We start from the raw sequence: 18429 nt of genomic DNA, 5'->3' as shown, positions 1-18429 counted from the left end.
CTCGGTGCCAAACAAATGCATTCTTATTCTCCCGCAGAATGAGGTTTATGTAAAAAAAAAAAAAAAAAAAAGAACTGACAGTGAGCTGTGTGCCACTTCATCCATCACCAGGTGAAAATGATTCATCTTTTGATTTGAAAAGGAATGCATCAAGGACGTGTTTTAACACATAAATCATATTTTCCTTACCATATTCTTACCTTCTTTGTTTTTATTGTACACTTGGTAAAACGACAGGTATTACTGTCTGATTCAGTACATCAATTTATGACTTAATATCATACTTCTTATTTTATATCATTCATATATTGGAAGAAATATTACCTACATAAATACACATTTGGGTGACATGGATCGGAAAATATACATTGGAAGCAGTCAGACTTCCATGGTTGGCAATTTGTGTCACCGTTTTTTTTAAATAATCATTAAAACTGCATAGCTTATTTGTAAAAATGCTATTATGAAAACATTCTAGAAGTCCAAACTCTCATGCATGTGATGACCATAATAGCAGATTGTAGGAGGCACAGGGAATACATATTGGGTATCCCAAATCCTCTTAACCTTGAAACATTTGTATAGCTTCCCATATGCTAAAAAAAAGAAATGAACAAAGACTGCAGGCCTGACTCTTCCGCTCCCACTCTCCAGCTGAAGTGACTCTTTTTCTCTCTAAATGCAAACCCAGACGCAAAGCGAGGAGTGCATGAAAAAAGAGATGGGGGAGAGAGGGAGGAAAGAAAAATAAGCTCCTGGCTTCCTCCTACTATCACTAATTCCTCATTTCCTCTAAGAAAGCTCTGCGAGCACTCGGAAAGATCACACGCTATAGTGTGGGCCAGACAGGCGAACCAAAACATCCAAGAAAGCCCTGATAGTCCCACAAATCTGATCAGTGGTTTCACAGCCATCAATGAGGACGACGACAACAACAACAGGTTTTTCAATAGCTTTGCAGAGATGAAGAAGGGGGTGAGTGTCATGAGCCGTTTACCATGCCGTACTTAAACCGTTTTTTTTTTTTTTTTTTTTTCAACTTCTGAATCAGATCCCAGGTCTGTATTCACGTCATGCCAGTTTTTATCCCATCCTTTATGTTTGATAGGAGTAGGAGACAATCTAATCTGGATGCTCCCGCTCAGTGAATACGCCCACAAGTATACTAACAGTGTCCACATTTGCTGAATGCTTCAGCAAAAGCTGAGGCCTTTACAGAGGATATCATCATATGAAGTGAAACCCTTCAACTTCTGTTTCTGTGCGTCACTGAATAAACCAAACAAAGACTTTTGATCCAGCTGTCATTATTGACCATCCAATCTGATTCCTTTAAGCTTTTGGCACTGTAGATGTTTTTCCATCATATAAAGCATCATTTCAATTTAGATGCCATAAATAATCAGGAGTGGGGTTTCTACAGTATCTTCAAACGGCTTCCCAAAAAGGACAAATTTAAGCAGTTGAGATTTTCACCACCATTCCAAAAATAATATACTTTGAGATGTGTGCAGTCACTCTTGAGCAAAATTCTCAATCGCTTTTGAATCTGGGCCGACTGCCGGCTGCAAATGCGATCTAACAAGGTTAAAGCTGTGTTGCACTGGATTGAACAAACTCTGAAGACTTTTTTATGCAAGGGATCGGTTATGTGAAGCTCAACAGTTTCAAATTTGATTACAGACAGTTAGTTCCCTGTATCTAGATTTATATCAAATCAGCCTCGTTCCAGACATTCCCAACACTAGAATTGATACAGTGTAAGGCCAGTCTGCAGCCAACCAGTTCTTTAAAACTTTTTGCCAATTCCCATCAACCAAACCCAGCATGATTATATTCCCAATGCACACAGACACTTGAAATGTTTAAATGCGTTTCTACTTCATTTTCATTCCGATAAAACATGACTTCCTTATTTAAATGAATAATTGATATCGGTTTTGATTTACATACACGGGTTAAAAGTCATGTTGAAAAGTTGTTCTTTTATTCATGGCAAAACCCCAGAGAAAAACCTGGAGGCTGCGTGCGCGTGGCATATTTTCATATCCGCAGTGATAGAACTTCTCATGGGCCTTTCACATTGAGAAAAGCACTCTGTCTTCACTGCAAATGATGAAACTGAGAGAAATGGGTGGGATGCTGCAGTGCTATGTAGCTAGGCTACATTAGCACAAAAACATTTCTTTGTTGTCAGGATTGCATCTTCTGATGTTTCACTGCATTTCCCATCAATTGTTTCCCATGCAATGTCAGCGTTGCAGAGGCAGCACATGTTTTGCATTTATGCCTCTTTTTCATCAGGCAGACATCTGAGCGGAAGATGCTTTCAAGGCAGCCTCGCCAAGCATAATGTAAATAAAGGCTTCTTCGAATGAACCGCCCCATTCTGTCTTTCCCTGCTTGAATAAAAACATATTAGTGTCAACAGAGGATACGGAGGCATCATTTCACCATCACCTGCCTGAGATCTCTCGGTTCTCATTGAGCCATACGAGCCTTATCTGTCAATCGCAATGCTTGCTGCAAACCAAACCAGTTATGTTAACGCACCGGTATTTACACATAGGTTAAAAAAAATGGCAGTTATAAATGATTTTTGTTTTATTGAGTTATTCTCACCATGAAGAGATTCTGGTTAACGTGCAGGTTTATATTGTAAAAGCAGCCGTGGTGTTCAATGGGGTCAGTGGATGCCATCCACTCATGTTGACCTTTGTGCTTATTCCAGGTTAGAGATGGACCCCCAAGATGGCCGTGAAGGGCCACACTAACACTGTAGAGGCCCCTGGGAAGCTTGTCTCTGGTGGCCCTGAGACAACGCACACACACTTCCACAGGCTGAGGAGATGAACTTGGATGCATCTAGAATGACAAACACAGGTACACTGGTGTGAAAAGTGGCAAACAACTAAAATGCTCAAACATCTTCTCTCTGTTTGTATACTAAAACAACAAAAAGCGAAATGAGTATGATTGCTGGCAAAGCGGTTTCGCCCACACATTTGGGAGGGAGGCCTTCAAACCCCCACACTGAGGAAAGGAGGAGGAGGGGCAGCAAAAATAAAGAAGTATAGGGATGACAATAAAATGGCATCATTGCACTTCAATTCGCACGTTAAGATCGGGCCCCAAACGCCGAACGGCAAGGTGAAGGCAAAAGGTGAAGCGGGCCAATTTCTTTCTATATGAGACGCGATTTGTTTGCCGCCAGCCCGAGCGAGCGAGTGAGCGAGCAGTGCCTAAAGTGGCGTAACATTACAGCACTCCTACAGATGAGATCAAAGGCTCCACAGAGGGATCGTCTCCACGCTTGGGCTGGCAAGCCGCCGTCCGTCAGCGACGCATCTTCTCCGGGCTTTGCACACATTGACTGATCACACTCTTAATAGAGACAGGAAATGCCATGTACAAAAACTTCCTTTCTTTCAAAGTATGGGCTAATATTCAGAGATTAAGCTTTCTCGTTAATTATTTTCATTTTAATTAGTAAATCTTAATTAACAATGAGCATTTACCCCTTCCAAAAATGTGGCTTTGGAATGAAGGAGGGGGGTGAAGAAAGGAGAGAATAAATATGACAATCTTTTCGGGACCTCCGGGCAGGATTACTGATGCAGGCTGCCATAGTTATTAAACACGTTCTAAATTAAATGCCTCCATGAATTTTGCACAGAAATACATTTTCATAGTTTTGCATGCCAAATGTGGCATTTCATATTTCAGATTCATCTCGCCGCAGTAATTTTAGGGAAATGTCATCTAAACAAAGATTTTGTCATTTACCAAAGGAAATTACTATGCGTAGCAGGTTTGGCCATTGCTTTCTCTCTCTCTCTCTCTCTCTCTCTCTCTCTCTCTCTCTCTCTCTCTCTCTCTCTCTCTCTCTCTCTCTCTCTCTCTCTCTCTCTCTCTCTCTCTCTCTCTCCCGCTCCCTCTTCTGCACCCTATTCTGCCTGTGCCGGTTGTTTCAAGTCAGCAAGCCATAAAAAATCTTTATCTCAGTGAAACACAGCAATTTGGGAGATAATCGAATGGTGACTGGGGGGCACAAACGCCAGTCTGAGGAATTATACCACAATCTCCCCTGCATTTACAACCTTCCTCAAAGCCAGTTGTCACCCTGGAAGGAAAGCCCCTGACTGAAGATTCATTACATCTTTAAGCCAGCACGGTGGCACGGCAAGCCTCATCCCCACATGCAACACAACACAACGGCACGGCACGGCACGGCACACTCCTCCCACAACTGCTGATGATCCCATCCTAGCTTTGCATTCTTCTCTTTCTCCTACTTTTCATCTCCCTTTCCCCCCTAAACCACCATCATGTCATAGGAAGCTGCAACAAAGCAGAGGGGAGATCATTTTGTTCCTTATTTGTTTCCTTCACGTGATTTTGTGCGACGACGTCATCTGAATGTTTATAATAATAGAATAGAATAACCCCTGCTGCTTTTCCAATTGCTAGACAATCCAGGATCAATATAGTCTTCTCTCAAACCACATTCATAGACCTTACCTGACATTTGGGAAGCTGAGTCATCTGTCCGTATTTGGACATGGCTTCCTGGTCTTTCAAGAGTATTGGCGCTGCTCCGTGCACAGCGCACGTGGAAAAACAACCAGCTAACCCTGTTAGAAAGCTGCATTTTGGGCTCTGTCGTTGGACTCGCTAGCGCAATCTAATAAGAAGACAACAAAACACTTCTTTCCTCCTCTTGCTCCCTTTCTCAGCCTTTCAATCTTATCAGCGGTAATGTAATAAGCGGCTGCTTGGCTGTCTCCTCGCTACGTCTCTTAATTCCTCAAAATAAAGCAATATCGCAGGGGCCGGGCCCTGGCCCTGGCCTGCCTGTGACTGGGGATAAGATGGGCGTAAAAAGGAGAGCATTGGGCAAATAAATGCTCAGCATCAAAGGCAAGGCGCTGGCGTTGCTTTCTTTTCGCGCCTTCTCTGTTTGCCTATCAAAAGTATTACATGTGCTTTCATCAGTTCACAACAAGGCACAATGTGCCTCCTAATGCAATTACTCAACCTCCATTAAATCAGAAAGAGTGGAGACAAACGAATTACACATTTGTTAGGAAAAACACAAGTCAGCTTGCTCCGTGTCTCCTCTCTTCTTTTTTTTCTTTCCCTTTCATGGGCATAGCCAGCGAAATAGTGAAATCATTTCTCATTCAATTCCAGGCAGTTGTAGCCTTAGGTGATACGTAGAAAGTCTCCCGTGTCTAATAGCCACCCACCATTGATATCGGAAGGAATTTACTGGGTTCAAAGCTGTCAAGAGGAGGTCACCGCGCTAAACTCCCAACTACATTCATCTGACAGGGCTGGTGTCCAACTACCACCCACCCATAAATCAGCCAAACACAAGAGAAGATCCTGATGCGCACAGTAGTTTCTTGATTTTATTATGTCAGCCCATAATTACTTAAAAACAAAAACATGCTAAGCTGATTGCCCGCGGGGCAGGGCGCTCGCTCACTCGCTCGCTCGCTGGCTACGAGATGTGACGTGTGATCTCTGACTTCCAGCGGACGCACTACGAATTGATGCGCCTGCGAGCCCGACGACATGGACACAATGGTGTGGCCCCGAGCCATTTTATACCCACAATGCAATGCGCGTGGCAGAATTATAAGATTACATGCTTTCTCAAATGTCACCGGGAATACAAATGCTTTTCACGCAAGTAATGATGATGTGACATCAGATGTACAAACGGAGAGGAAATGTGCAAATGAAATGGACTCAGCAGTGGGCCAGTCTCTTTCATCTGGATTGTGTGTGCTTTTTCAAAATATTAAGGTATTTTTGCATTTACATGAATTTAGCATCTGATGGACTCTATCCATAAATATCTGGATTTTTTTTTTTTTTTTAAACAGTTTTACACGTTTGAATTTAACACAACCAGAACACTAATTGACAGTTGAGTTGGCATTTGGTTGTGCAATCCACAGGATTCAATATTGTGGAAGTAAACGCATCCATTCATTTTCATCCCTTCTCGTCTTAGCTTCACGAGAGACGTTTTCTAAAGGCATCACAAATGTATTGATCTTACAAAATTGTCGATGATAGAAAACCCAAGCTATATGTGCTATCATGATAGGCCTTACTTTTCCATTCCCATTGAAGACATCCATCAGCCTTCTCTTCATCTTTACCCACTGGCTCATCTTCGGAGCAGCAACCTGCTGTAAATTCACATGTGCACAATGGAAGAAGAGTTGAGCAAAAGAAATGAACTGGCCTGCAATCTGCAGTGAATCGATAGACCCTGAAGACATGTTGCGTTTCATGAGTGTGAATTTCCATCCAGTCAGCACATTCACACTGGGATGGGCCTTATAGACACATTGACGCTTTTAAGTGACGCGCTCCTTCTGCTTTCTATGGAAGAATAGCCTAGGAAGAAAAACACAATTATTTTCTTTTGAATAGATGTAAAACCTCTGGTGGATAAAGCACTTTGAATGAAGAAACAGTGCATAAATATCACGGGAGAAGAAGATAATACTGATCCTCGTACTGATATAGCTTATCCAGTAAGGGATGATGAGTCAACTTCTTTGACTTCGAAGTGACAGCAAGACATTGTCAGAGCATTTTTTTTTTTTTTTTTTTTTTTTTTTTACCAATTACGCTCACATTACATTTCTATTTCATCTTTCAAATGAGATTATGACTAAACATACAAGTTCTGCAATCTGTTTACGTACGCATGTCAATGACGGAATGTCTTTTACGATCTATATTTCCGTACACAATAGCAACGATTCACTCCGTATCTGTTGTGACTGAATTTGAATTTGAGTTTGGCTAGCTCACGATCGTCACGCTTGTTCATCCTTGCACAAAAGCCTACGAAGCAATAATGCTCCAGTTTGCTTGAGGAGGAAAATAAACATAGCATAGAAATGGAGTATCAATGAAACAAATATGAATGACAATGCAACAGGAAGTTTCAATACATTGAGATTCCACGAGATTAAATGTTTACAAAAGCTATCTTTAATTTTGCTCTTTCAATGATTCGTCCCACAGTTGGTTAGTAGTCTCTGCACAATGTGCAACGAGAGACAATAAAACTGCACTTCTTGTATATTATTGCTATTGTATATTTGAATTAGAATATAACAATTTCATGATTTCATATTCGTTTTTCAACCACCCAGCTCCAAAACGATAATGGCATGACCCTGCTGTAACCCTCCACGAATCACGAATCAAAACCATCCAGTGGACAAAAGAAACATTTGTTCACTGACTTTTTTTTTTTTTGCACCGTATATTTTAAAGCTATTCAACTTATTTCGGTACCTTGGATGGATGCATCATCTAGTAAGTGCTTTTTACTTGAGTGTATCCAGGAGACATTCAGACTAATACTGGGAATGAGATGTCGCAAATTCAAAATAGTTGTGCAAAAAAAGTGGGGCAAAGAATTAAGTGGGCAAAGAACTTACACAAACACTGACAGCAACAGATAAAATGTTCTTAGTCCATTAGCTAAAGCCAGCCATACGCAGCATAATGGACGTGGCTGATGTGCTGTTAAATATGGGATGATGACACAGATATTCCTCTTTGTAGCTTTGTAGCTGACCTGCTGCAGTGAAAGGCTGCCAAGCGTAATTATGTCAGGGGGTGCGTGCTCCCTCGGCAGCCAGGCATGGCGAGGGACCACCACTTCGGACGTCTTTACTGCAAAAGGAAGATATTCAAATATCATCCTATATTTTGTGGCATTATTTCATATATACAGTCCACACATTTTTTTTTTTTTTTTAATATGTGAATATGTTTGCATCCTTCTCTAATTCCATATTAGAAAGAATATTTTGCGTACCATTAGGGCATACGGTATTTCTATCATTTTTTTATAGCAATTTATGTTTCAATGAAAATATTTTCTAAAACTATTTAGTTATTGTTTCACATTCCATTTTTGACATTTTAATCTATTTTTATTACGTTGACATGAATTGTTTCTTTTAGCACAGCTAATGAGCTCTGCGAAAGAAATGCAGAAAAAACGTTTCCTTAATATTTCCAGTTATGTCAACACAAAACCATTTTACATCTGAAATAAGATACAGCACGCAAATTTGAATAAGTTCCTAGCATTACTTTCTGCAGTGCTCTTGCTGCCCATTACGGTCCTCGCTGCTTGTATTCCAAGCTCTCCTGAGCGGCCAGCACTGGGCCCAGCTTGGGTTTTGGCAGTGGGACGAGCCTGGGAGCGCTCAGAGCCCGAGGCGGCACCATTGCAACCACCATGGAGCAGCAGTGGATTACCCGCCTTCACCTCTAACACCTCCTCATCCCTGGAGGCTACCACTGTACCTGGAGAGATACGCATCAGTGGGCATGCACATAGCCTCATGCACAAATGAATCAGCACACATAAACACATGCATATATATTTGCATACTGACATGAATATTAAGTCAGAAGACTGAAATTGTAAACGATGCAAAGAATTCAACAATATTTGAAAATATCTGACCCTTTGTGCTTGAAGTGTTGTCAGGTCATAGAAATAAAACTAACCCTTCCAAAACTTGTGTGATTTATTATTTACCAACCAGGAACAATTTTGAAAAAGAAAATCAAATTTTTTTCTGTTTTTACAGATTTCCTACTTGCGCCCCCGAACAGAAGATATTGTTGGAGAATTTGTGTGTCTATATGCAACGTGTGTAGTCCCATATGAGCAACTGCCAAAGCCGTTATCACCGTTTAATGCTTTTCATATGCGAGGAGGAAATACTAAGTAGAGTCGGTTTCGGCGGGCTTTCATCTCTGCAGTAGAATTAGTCTAGTTAAAAATATTTTGGAAGAAGGATTGGTCCTGGATGTCTTTTTTTTCATTCAATATATGTCTCCAACATCAGGACATTGTGGTAGGCTGCAAAAGCCGAGACAAAAGCGTGTGGGGAAAATGTCGGGATCCACGCCGACACACGCTGATCCACGTGTGCAAGTGTGTTGAGGACGTGCGGCCTAAACTGGTGGGAGGCATCCATACAACGGAGTAAAGTGATTGTCTGGAAGTCCGGTAAGAAAGCTCTCTCTCTGCTTTTCTGCCTGTATTGCACGCGGGAACTGTTAATCCGAGATCCTCTTTACTTTTTTTTTTCCTCTGTGGGATTTCATGAACATTTCAAGACAATGGGACTGGGGCTGCTAATCTCTGTGGTACAGCTAAATCCCAGACAAAGGCAAATAATAAGAGCCGAGTAAATTCTACCGTGATGAAGCGGCCCTAAACCTATCACTTGTGTACGGGAATTACAAGGAAGACGCGAGTCATGTCAACAATATCTGGTGCGAGTGTCTTCAGCCAAAACAATGGCAAGCTTAAACCGCCTCGACGTGGCCCTGGTGTGCCACACGTTTAAAAGCGTGTGTGCTAATGAGCATGGGCACGCCTGCCTACAAACAAAAGCCGTGCTTGGAAAGAAGAGCTCTGGTCATGTTCTTTGTGTGCAGTGGACTTATCGTATTTACGATGGTGGCAATTTACAAGCACTGGAACCTACAGAACGTCTTTACCTCATGAGTTTAAATGGTTCAGAAAGTGCATTGTATTGTATGTCAATAAATGTTGTCTCCATCCAAAATACCTTGGATGGTGAATTATTCCAAAACAAAAATGAGACTAACTTCAAAATCCCTTCGAACATATCAGCCACGTTAATCCAAACCCTATATTAACATGCAAACTATTGATATTAGCCAGGACAAGGATGGCTGAAAATGGAGTACAAGGAGTCAGGTAATGAAACTGGAGCATTAAAATGTCTGTTAGAGTGCCTGTCATCATGTGATGAGATTTGCTTTAGTGAATCCTTTGATATTACACGGCAGTGATATCTAAAAGATACAGGTGAAATGGCTTCTCCATTAATAGCCATGTTTCATTATAACATGCATATTACTTGGCTCCCAGGAGCTCACTTTTTAATAGGCCTACTTTAAGGAGAGGCTTGCGAACTATTGAGTTGCATGTGACATTGGACGTGGGGGGAATAGAAGTGAAACTGACCAATGATACGTGACCTTCATCAATGACAGTGAAGTGGAGGAGCCAATCTAGCGACACCATCATTTGGTGTATTTACATAGACTGGACCAAACGGCGATCTCTCTCACCTCACTTTAATGAACCGAGGAGAACTATTATGACGTACTTAATTCGAGCTCGGCCATGCTGCTACGCCTTGAGTCCGTCTGCTGCGCCGCCGCCGACATTGGGTCAAAGTAATTTCGGGCATATTCATTTCCTGTGAAAAGTGCAAGAAGCGAGAGAATGAAAGACTTGCTGGTGGTGATGGGAGGGGGATAGTGAGGCTATACGGGTTCAGGTCAGTAGTTATTAGAAGCACGTGAAGCGAAATGTTGAGTTTGAAAGGCGCACTGTAGAAGGCCAGGGCCAACGGCTGCTTGCAGATAAGGCAGAGCTGGGAAGAGACCTGAGCAAGGAAGCAGAACTGCGCGCGAGAGTTTTCTGTGTGCGCCCCTGCATGGCCTGCAGTGCTCTGGGGCCTAATTAGCATGCTGCAAAAGGTCACGGCAGGCAATCTCTTAAATACGACTGCCATATGTTTGGCGTGTTCAAAAGGGACTAATGAGAAAGTCGACAAGCTCAAAAGTACCTGGAATTTCAAAGACAATAGCGTTCTAATACTGCGGGGGGGTCAGCGGCCTAGAGGACTGGGCAAGTGTGGAAAAGGAAAATAACCTGGGTCCATGTCTCATTGACTTCTTATTAGCAATCACTGACCTATCAAGTCTGCTGCCCAGAGTTTATGGGAATTGGAGCGCTCGGGGGCAGTCGCTATTAAAGGTGCACCCCACCGAGCGGCTTTCTTAACCCCAAATCATTCTCATTACAGCCTTTGAATATTTCACTCCTATCTAAATAGTTTTGCATGCATTTCTTAGTTTGCACGGCTAGAAAATGTAATATTACCTTTTTAGAAGTCAGGTGCTGTCACATGAATACTGTGTGTGGTAAAAAAAAAAAAAAATTTTCGTCTTTCACACTGTGGTTCACTGAATGACCTAATGACACCTTGATGTCACACTGCTATAGTTCCACCTGAGCCCACATTATTCTTTATATTTTATTTATTTTTTCCAGCAGAAACATTAAAAAAAATCCGTTCACAATATGAACCTTTGGATGCAATAATAATAATAATATATATATTTTTAAATGTCTTTGCATTGGGGCACTATGGCACTACCTTGATAATAATTCTATTCTACTCGCCGCAAAGACAAAATAAAGCACCCAAATGAAGAATCTGGCATGTGACTCATCCCTGAGAAAACTGGCACACTCGCAACCGTAGACGCATTCTAATTTACCATCCCATTCCTCAAGAGTTCTTCCTGACATACTGAATTATAAGGGGGCATATTCGTATGCCTGATTGGCCCCAAGCCGTGTTTCGGGGGCGTTGCGAGTACAGCGCCACAGACAACGCACAGGCTCACTATCATAGTAGTGCATGTAAATGCACTCTCCTATGACTCCAGCCCACCACAAGGCATTGAGCGAGCTGAGAGTGGGAGTCAAGGCTGATTGTGTCCAGGGTGCTTCCAGATAGATATACAACACCCACTAGTGTAGCGTTCTCCACTGGAGGAAGAAGTTCGAGGAGGAGGGGCTTTTGCTTGTTAGGACATGCTCACTTTGGAATGCAGGGACCAAGGGGCCCCGGAATGGAGGGAAAGAGAGTTAGAATGAAAGCAGGAGTAAAGGTTAGATCAGGAACACATCTACTGCCAACAAATTTGAGGCTAATGAAAAATGAAGCTTCACCTCTTTCTTTGGCTGGGGCTTGCAGCTCCATTTTTTCGTGTGTGTGTGTGTGTGTGTGTGTGAGCTGTAAGGGCGCTATCTGGCCTGTCACCTCGAATTTCTCTCGGCAGCCGAACGGGAAGAAGGGAAAGCTCAGTGCTTCCTCCGCCATGTTTTTCTATGCCCGCAACATCTCCTCTTGCTGACAAAATACACGGAAATATCAATAAAAATACACACTGAGACATGAAGGAGAAATGCAAATGTTAGGTCAAATAGGCCCATTGTAAAATAAAGCATATTTAGCGGCAAAATAATACTATTGGTGAGTTGTCTGCCCTCAGAATGTTCTCACGCATCCTCCTCGGTTGACACTAAAACACAATTAGGTTAAAATTAAATCAGAATCTTGCAGGGAGGGGGGGGGGGGGTGAAGAAATGATTAAAATAATTACAAATTGCGCCCTGACAAGCAAGAGCAAAATTTAGCCCAAAGCCATTTGTCTGTAATTAGTTAATTAATCCTTACACAAATTATGAGCAATAACTCATCAAGCAGGACTCACCCATCAGAAATTCAGCCGACTTGGATTTCTTCTGCTTAGGTTGCTGCAGAGCCTTCTGCTGTAACTTCTGGAGGGAAATTGTTAAATGAATAAATTAGCTGCAGAATGAAGATCATCATTTATGATCCGCAACTAACGCAGTATTTTAAATATGGGACGACACTGAAATGTCATTTAATTTCCATCGCCGCTAAAGGGGTCAAGCGCTAATTGAACAACAGGAGTGGAAAAAAAATTCATCATAAATAGATAAGAAAAGTTGACATGAATGAGTAATGAAGGTCACATTAAAATATGTTCTCCTTGTTTCCTTTTTTTTTTTTAATGAGCAACATTCTTTCCTGGAAAATGATGTACATTTAAACAAGCAGCACTATAGCGACCGAACACTGCTTCATAGAATATCTGTTGCTGTGAAAATTAAAATTCCTTTGCATTAGCCAAAGTACAAACCACAACATACGTTGCAGACGTACAATCAATTGAGGCAAAATTAGCATCATAAATTCTGCCTTTAAGAAGATATCCACTCATTAGAACTCAGACCTCTGCCAAGCGTGCAGAAGCTAAATTTGGATCAGCACCAAATTGTTTACAGCCACATCACATTGATGCTGCCCGTACTGAGCAATCATTACATTTGGCATTTTAGGAACAACCACAAAACAAACAAAAACAGAAGAAATTACATTCCATTTGTCAACAAAAACAAGATAAAAGAAAGAAATCATAAAAATGCTATTTTGTTGGATCCCTTATTCCCTTTAAAATGATTCCCCGTGAGTCTTCATTATTTATGTCAAACATCTTATTTCACTTTAATTATTGACTTTTGTTTGGTGCCCTTTGGTGGACTGGACCATTTGAGAAACAAGGCAAAGTTTTACAATTAGCTTTTTTACTTTTCTTTTTTGTTTTTTTAATAAGGAACCATAGCAGTCTTCCCACACATTCCTCTCCTCAACTGGGATTCGTTAAGACAAGAAAGTTTCAATCCAGACAACAATTTTCAGTCCTGAACGTGTAAAAGATTCTTGCTTGGAACATTGCAACATTTCATGGAATTAGGTTAAGTCATTTTCAATAGAATAGAGGTACCGTCAAATGCAAATTTAAGATATTTTGAATTTTTGGGATGAAGTTTGCGGCAAGTGCGTTCTAAGAACTTGTGCAGGTCTACCTAATGTGACCTAAAGACAACAATCCACCAAATTACACAGCCTGAATGTGTCTATTTTGTCAAGATACAAAAACATTTCCATGCAGTCTAACACTTGCCAATTGAGAAGTTAAACCTCCACAAATCCTGTGCCGTATAATCCAAGCATTCATGTGAAATGTAGGTGGTCTACTGTACACTTGCATGACATGGAATGTTTCAAGCAGGGTCTCTTTGAAATCAGCAGTACGTGGAACAAACTCGGCAGTCCCACATTTCTCTCATTTCTGCGGTGCCGAGAACAATACGAGCGCTGAGGTAAATCCCCCGAACTTGTTGTTTTCGGTTACGGATATGTTTACACAAGGACGCAGCATATATATATATATATATTATATATATATCAAGGGCTCTTTTGCTCAAAGCGTTTGAGGTTTACTTTTTAGGCATCATTTTATGCAGATTTCGTTGATGATTTGCGTTCATACCCATGAACATGTGTTTGTATACAATATTTCATTTCAAAGGGGAAAATCAAGGGGTAAAGTGGACAGGGAGGGGGGTTATTTCCACTCCAAATGACAGAGTAATTAAAATAGAGAGGGGACTACTGCCAGACCAATCTGCTAAGAGGAGTTTTGGTAAATGTGTTTTTATATTCAACAAGCCCTACAGCCAGACATTCATTTATACCACTGAGATTAATGCTTATCTAATTGTAACTTATTTAAAAACCATTTTCTTTTGGATTGGGTACCAATCCGTTTTGTGAATTACAAAGACTTGGGGGGACTCCAAGACAGGCAAATGTGGCATTGGTCGCTCGTGTGTTTTTTTTTTTTTTTTATATATATTTTTTTTAGAATATTCTCATTTTCATTACACATATGCATGTGTATTGCTGGTACTAATGGTGTTTCAAAGTAGGACACAACTATTATGAGAAAATTAATCAGGTAATTTTGTGAATAAAAAAAATGGCACTGCATCGTCAAGTGCCCATACAAAATGAGTTCAATAATATTGGTCCTTTAAAACAGTTAAATAATTTGTTGGAAGGTATTAAAATCCCAAACCTTATTGGAACCTCAAACCAGAATTTGGAAATTAATAAATAAATACACCCGAACTAATGTGCCTCTGCTGCAAATATTTTTATCTATGAAGCAGCCATTAGGAAATTGAAGGAACATTTGTTACTTGCAATTAATCACCAAATGTTCGCATTAGCCTCTTTTCTACCAACTCAACAAGTAAATGAGCTCTCTGCCCGAGAAAGTCATCTGATAACAGATTTTCATCATAAGTTGAGTTCCTAGCAAAGAAAAAGAAAGAATCCCCCTGTAACACAAAAGGGAAAATCCACATCAGGAGTACAGTACATACTGTAGACCCCAGGCACAATGCTTTGGGTCATTGTCAGTAAAAATCGAATCCACGAGACACCACGTGAGCCTCTACGTCTCCAGAGCAAAGCCAAATGCCTGCTTCTCATCTGGCTTCCTTCATCCCGCTGACATTGACAGCGTGCTCCTTGCAGTACAAGGCCTGTTGTTTAATGTGCCATAACTGGATGGAACATGCAGATGTTGCATTTCCAAAACGATAAACAACAATTGAATCCTCAGGGATGCTCGCATACAAAAAGAATATACTGATATCTGCACGCTCAACAATCAAGTGCGCATGTGACACATTTGCTGGCATAAATATGTCAAACGGGTGGTGCCGCACTAGAACCCTGTGCCAAGACATTTGGGTCAATTGCAACATGCATATTGAGGAGAATCTTGGTCCTTCTCTTGCCTTCTGCTACTCAGTTTGAGGAAACCACATTGCTTTTTACAGCAATCGCTATCAAACCCAAGACCCGGGGGCCCAAATACGGCCCACCACTTCATTTTATGTGGCCGGCAAAGACAAATTGTGCATCAACTTGTGTCAGTACAAAAACTACAAATTGTCTTTACTTTAAAAAAATAGAGATGTTGCTGGCAATTTTTTTATTTTTACTAGTCCCTGATTTCAAAGCTAGTTATTCATCAGTTTGTTGTGTAGCTTATACTGTATCTAATATTAGGCATTGATACTCGCAAAGGCCCTCCGAAGGAATCTATGACGACGACAAAATATGATGCCCCTGCGGAACATGTGAGGAAAACGTCATTTGTAAGTGGTGGCATAACCAACTTTTCCCTCCATTTCTTCCTTGGTAAATGCGATTGTTGTCAAAAGGAATTGAGCACAACAATGCCTTGTTCAGTTCTTGTTGCATTCAAAGGCATAGCTAGAAGGGTTTGGGGAAGACCGCTTGCTGCTGGGGGCTGGTGGGCACAGACCAGCTAGAAAGTGAATTTTGCATACTGTACGGATCATCGCCCAGTTCAGCGCAGTCACATTGAATCCGCCGTCAAGCAATTGTGCTTCATGAAACCGTCAACCCTCATTTACGTCTGCCTGTTTTCTTCCCCACGCAGCTGTAAACAAGGCCTCGGCTTTGAGCTGTCTTCCTAGGTCCCAGTGTGCGCTAGTGCCAGGAGAGCATCTTCACCATTTGTCGACGTGCAATAGGCAAAGTAGTCAAGGTGCTCCTGAAAATGACAAGGCTGTACACATTTGTGTTTCTTGCCTGTCTGAGAGCATGATGCAAGTTTTTTTTTTAAGAGACATAATATCGTAAACATCATTTGTCATCATATGCCTGTGTGGCAATGTCAAACCCAAATTGAGGGCACACATGCATCTCTTCAGCAAGGCATCGAGCTAATGTTACCCTCAAAGTATGATCTTTTTGATGTGTGCACAGTAATTGTGACCCACCCAACAGTTTCTTATTAACACAACAAGCGCGTCAGTTGGTGTAGACAGAAAACATAATTAGTATTCAGGCTTAATTAATCTACGCTGGCCCCCTTAAAGAGAATTGGGCAATTATTTATGCATGTGTGCTCCTCTGATGCTAACAGATTATGTACGTTGCTGAAAGAGAGGGGAAGCGAAACCTTGAAAAATGACTTTGAAAACTTTCCACTTTAAAAATGTCAAAACAAGCCGGACTTAGAATGAATGATGGTGTAATACGACGACTACACGTTTTCATTACAGTCAAATCACCTTGTAAATACTCAGGTGCCAATCAAGAACATTTGCAATTAAGTGAGGGGAATTTAGACCAAAAGATAAAATGTGTGTTTATGATGTTCTCTAATCTGTGGGATAGAAATCTAACACAATCCCCTGATTTAAATATGACAACATTTTCTGATGAATTGTGGTCCGTTGTTTTTTTATATAGAATTGTCTTCTTATTCACAATGTACTCCGGAGAGGACAGGACAATGGAAGCCATGTATAACAGTATAAGAGATATAAAAAAAAATTGCATTGATTGTTCAACTAGATTATTTTATTTGAAGTGACAGTGTATCAATTGATAGTTTTACCATTTCTTTTTTATGATCATTCACATAGCTTGCACGAGTTTCTGCTGAAATAGCAAAACAAACCTCAGGCAAAGTGTGAAAGATTATCCCATACTATGCGAGCTAGTATGAAATGGAAGACCTTTTTTTTGCACTGAACACTGCTGCTCCGCTGGGGTGTGATTGAAAAACATGTAAAGCTCGTGGTTTGTATATGCGAGGCAAAATGAGTGTTGTAACAAGTGGGCTAGTGTTTTTGTAATTGTTTCAAATTACTCAAGGCGTAATAAGTCTGTGAAACTAGAGCCAGTGTGCGGTCAATGTTAACGAGGCAGTCCATGCGCCTTATCGTGGGCCATAGAAGAATAGGATTTTTAAAAAAATTCAACAACAAAAATTGCCAATGGATCATATCCGTGACACAATCCTGGAAATTAAAAAAAAGCTGTCCCCAATACAATTAGCCAGCAAAACCCCAAATAATGAAGAATATCTAGTCTAAAAAAATAAAGATACTTAATGAGCAAGGTTTTCGACATCCTTCCACCAAAATGACTTGACACAATAGTTGACCTTCTACAGTCTCCCTCTGTTTTCCCGAGAGTGAGCATCTCCTCTGTCATCCAGTCTGCTAAACCCAATCAGGCCTTAATCCAGAGTGACACTGGGCTCTGTGTTGCACAACACAAGCCACGTCCAATTTTCTGCAGCAGAGTCCAACATAACATCTTTGCTTGACGCTCTTTTTCTTTTTCCACAAACATGGATAAGGGGTGTAATTCAATAGTCACCAAGGGACAGGGCACCGTGCACTAAAGAATATTGTATTTGTTCTCAGTGTTTGAAAACAGCCAGCCTCCCTCAAGACACAAATCCAAGTAAAAGGGGGCACACACTTTCCCCCGCCCTGCCAAAGATGCTCACTATCCAGAATATGTCCGTCTTTGCCTTTTTAAAGTCACAAAAGTACACACTTTACTTTTGACAACAATGCAGTCAGAAATGCATTTTCAAGTGAATGTAAAGAAAGGTTACCTTCAGAGGCTCACATAGTCTCTCCTGATGGTCAGCTCCAAAGTAGTTGTCATGGCATCGTCGTCAACACACATGCATGCGTGTCATATAACCTCCTCATGTTCTCTTTCTCTCATTGCAAGAAGAAGCACAAGTGAAAGTAGCCTGCAAAGTACAAATAGATGGGCCGAGGATTGATTTTTTTATTTATTTATTTGGATGGCACATCAACCAAAATGTTTCCAAACGGTTTCCAACAAGACGTATATGCCCGACACCTGCCCAAAAAAAAGTTGCATCTTTATGGAGGTCACAACTAACAGATGGCATCACCGTTTGTTGTCTTTTCAGTCTATTTTATTATTAATGAGTGTGAAATGTTGCTCCACTCAAAAATCCATGGCCCTTTATTATTTCATTGGGACTCAGAGGGAGACATTA

General features: G+C 41.0%; 1 protein-coding gene across 1 annotated transcript in view; it reads right to left on the bottom strand.

The window, feature by feature from the left end:
* ofcc1 (orofacial cleft 1 candidate 1) overlaps window positions 1-18083 on the bottom strand; it is a 49115-nt gene extending 31032 nt beyond the window's left edge. The window contains exons 1-8 of the mRNA XM_085939787.1: window positions 18024-18083; window positions 12394-12460; window positions 11940-12029; window positions 10209-10301; window positions 8143-8358; window positions 7619-7716; window positions 6129-6206; window positions 2623-2865 (exon numbers count right to left, since the gene is read on the bottom strand). Coding sequence (XP_085795913.1) covers window positions 2623-2865; window positions 6129-6206; window positions 7619-7716; window positions 8143-8358; window positions 10209-10301; window positions 11940-12029; window positions 12394-12460; window positions 18024-18083 — 945 coding nt within the window. The remainder of the gene's footprint in view (window positions 1-2622; window positions 2866-6128; window positions 6207-7618; window positions 7717-8142; window positions 8359-10208; window positions 10302-11939; window positions 12030-12393; window positions 12461-18023) is intronic.
* Window positions 18084-18429: the final 346 nt, after the last annotated feature.

The sequence above is a fragment of the Syngnathus leptorhynchus genome, chromosome 19 (genome assembly GCF_054491065.1).
Source record: "Syngnathus leptorhynchus isolate UIUO chromosome 19, UIUO_Slep, whole genome shotgun sequence".
NCBI lineage: Eukaryota > Metazoa > Chordata > Actinopteri > Syngnathiformes > Syngnathidae > Syngnathus > Syngnathus leptorhynchus.
Note: the sequence above shows the minus strand (reverse complement) of the source record. Positions and strands in the feature narration are given on the sequence as shown.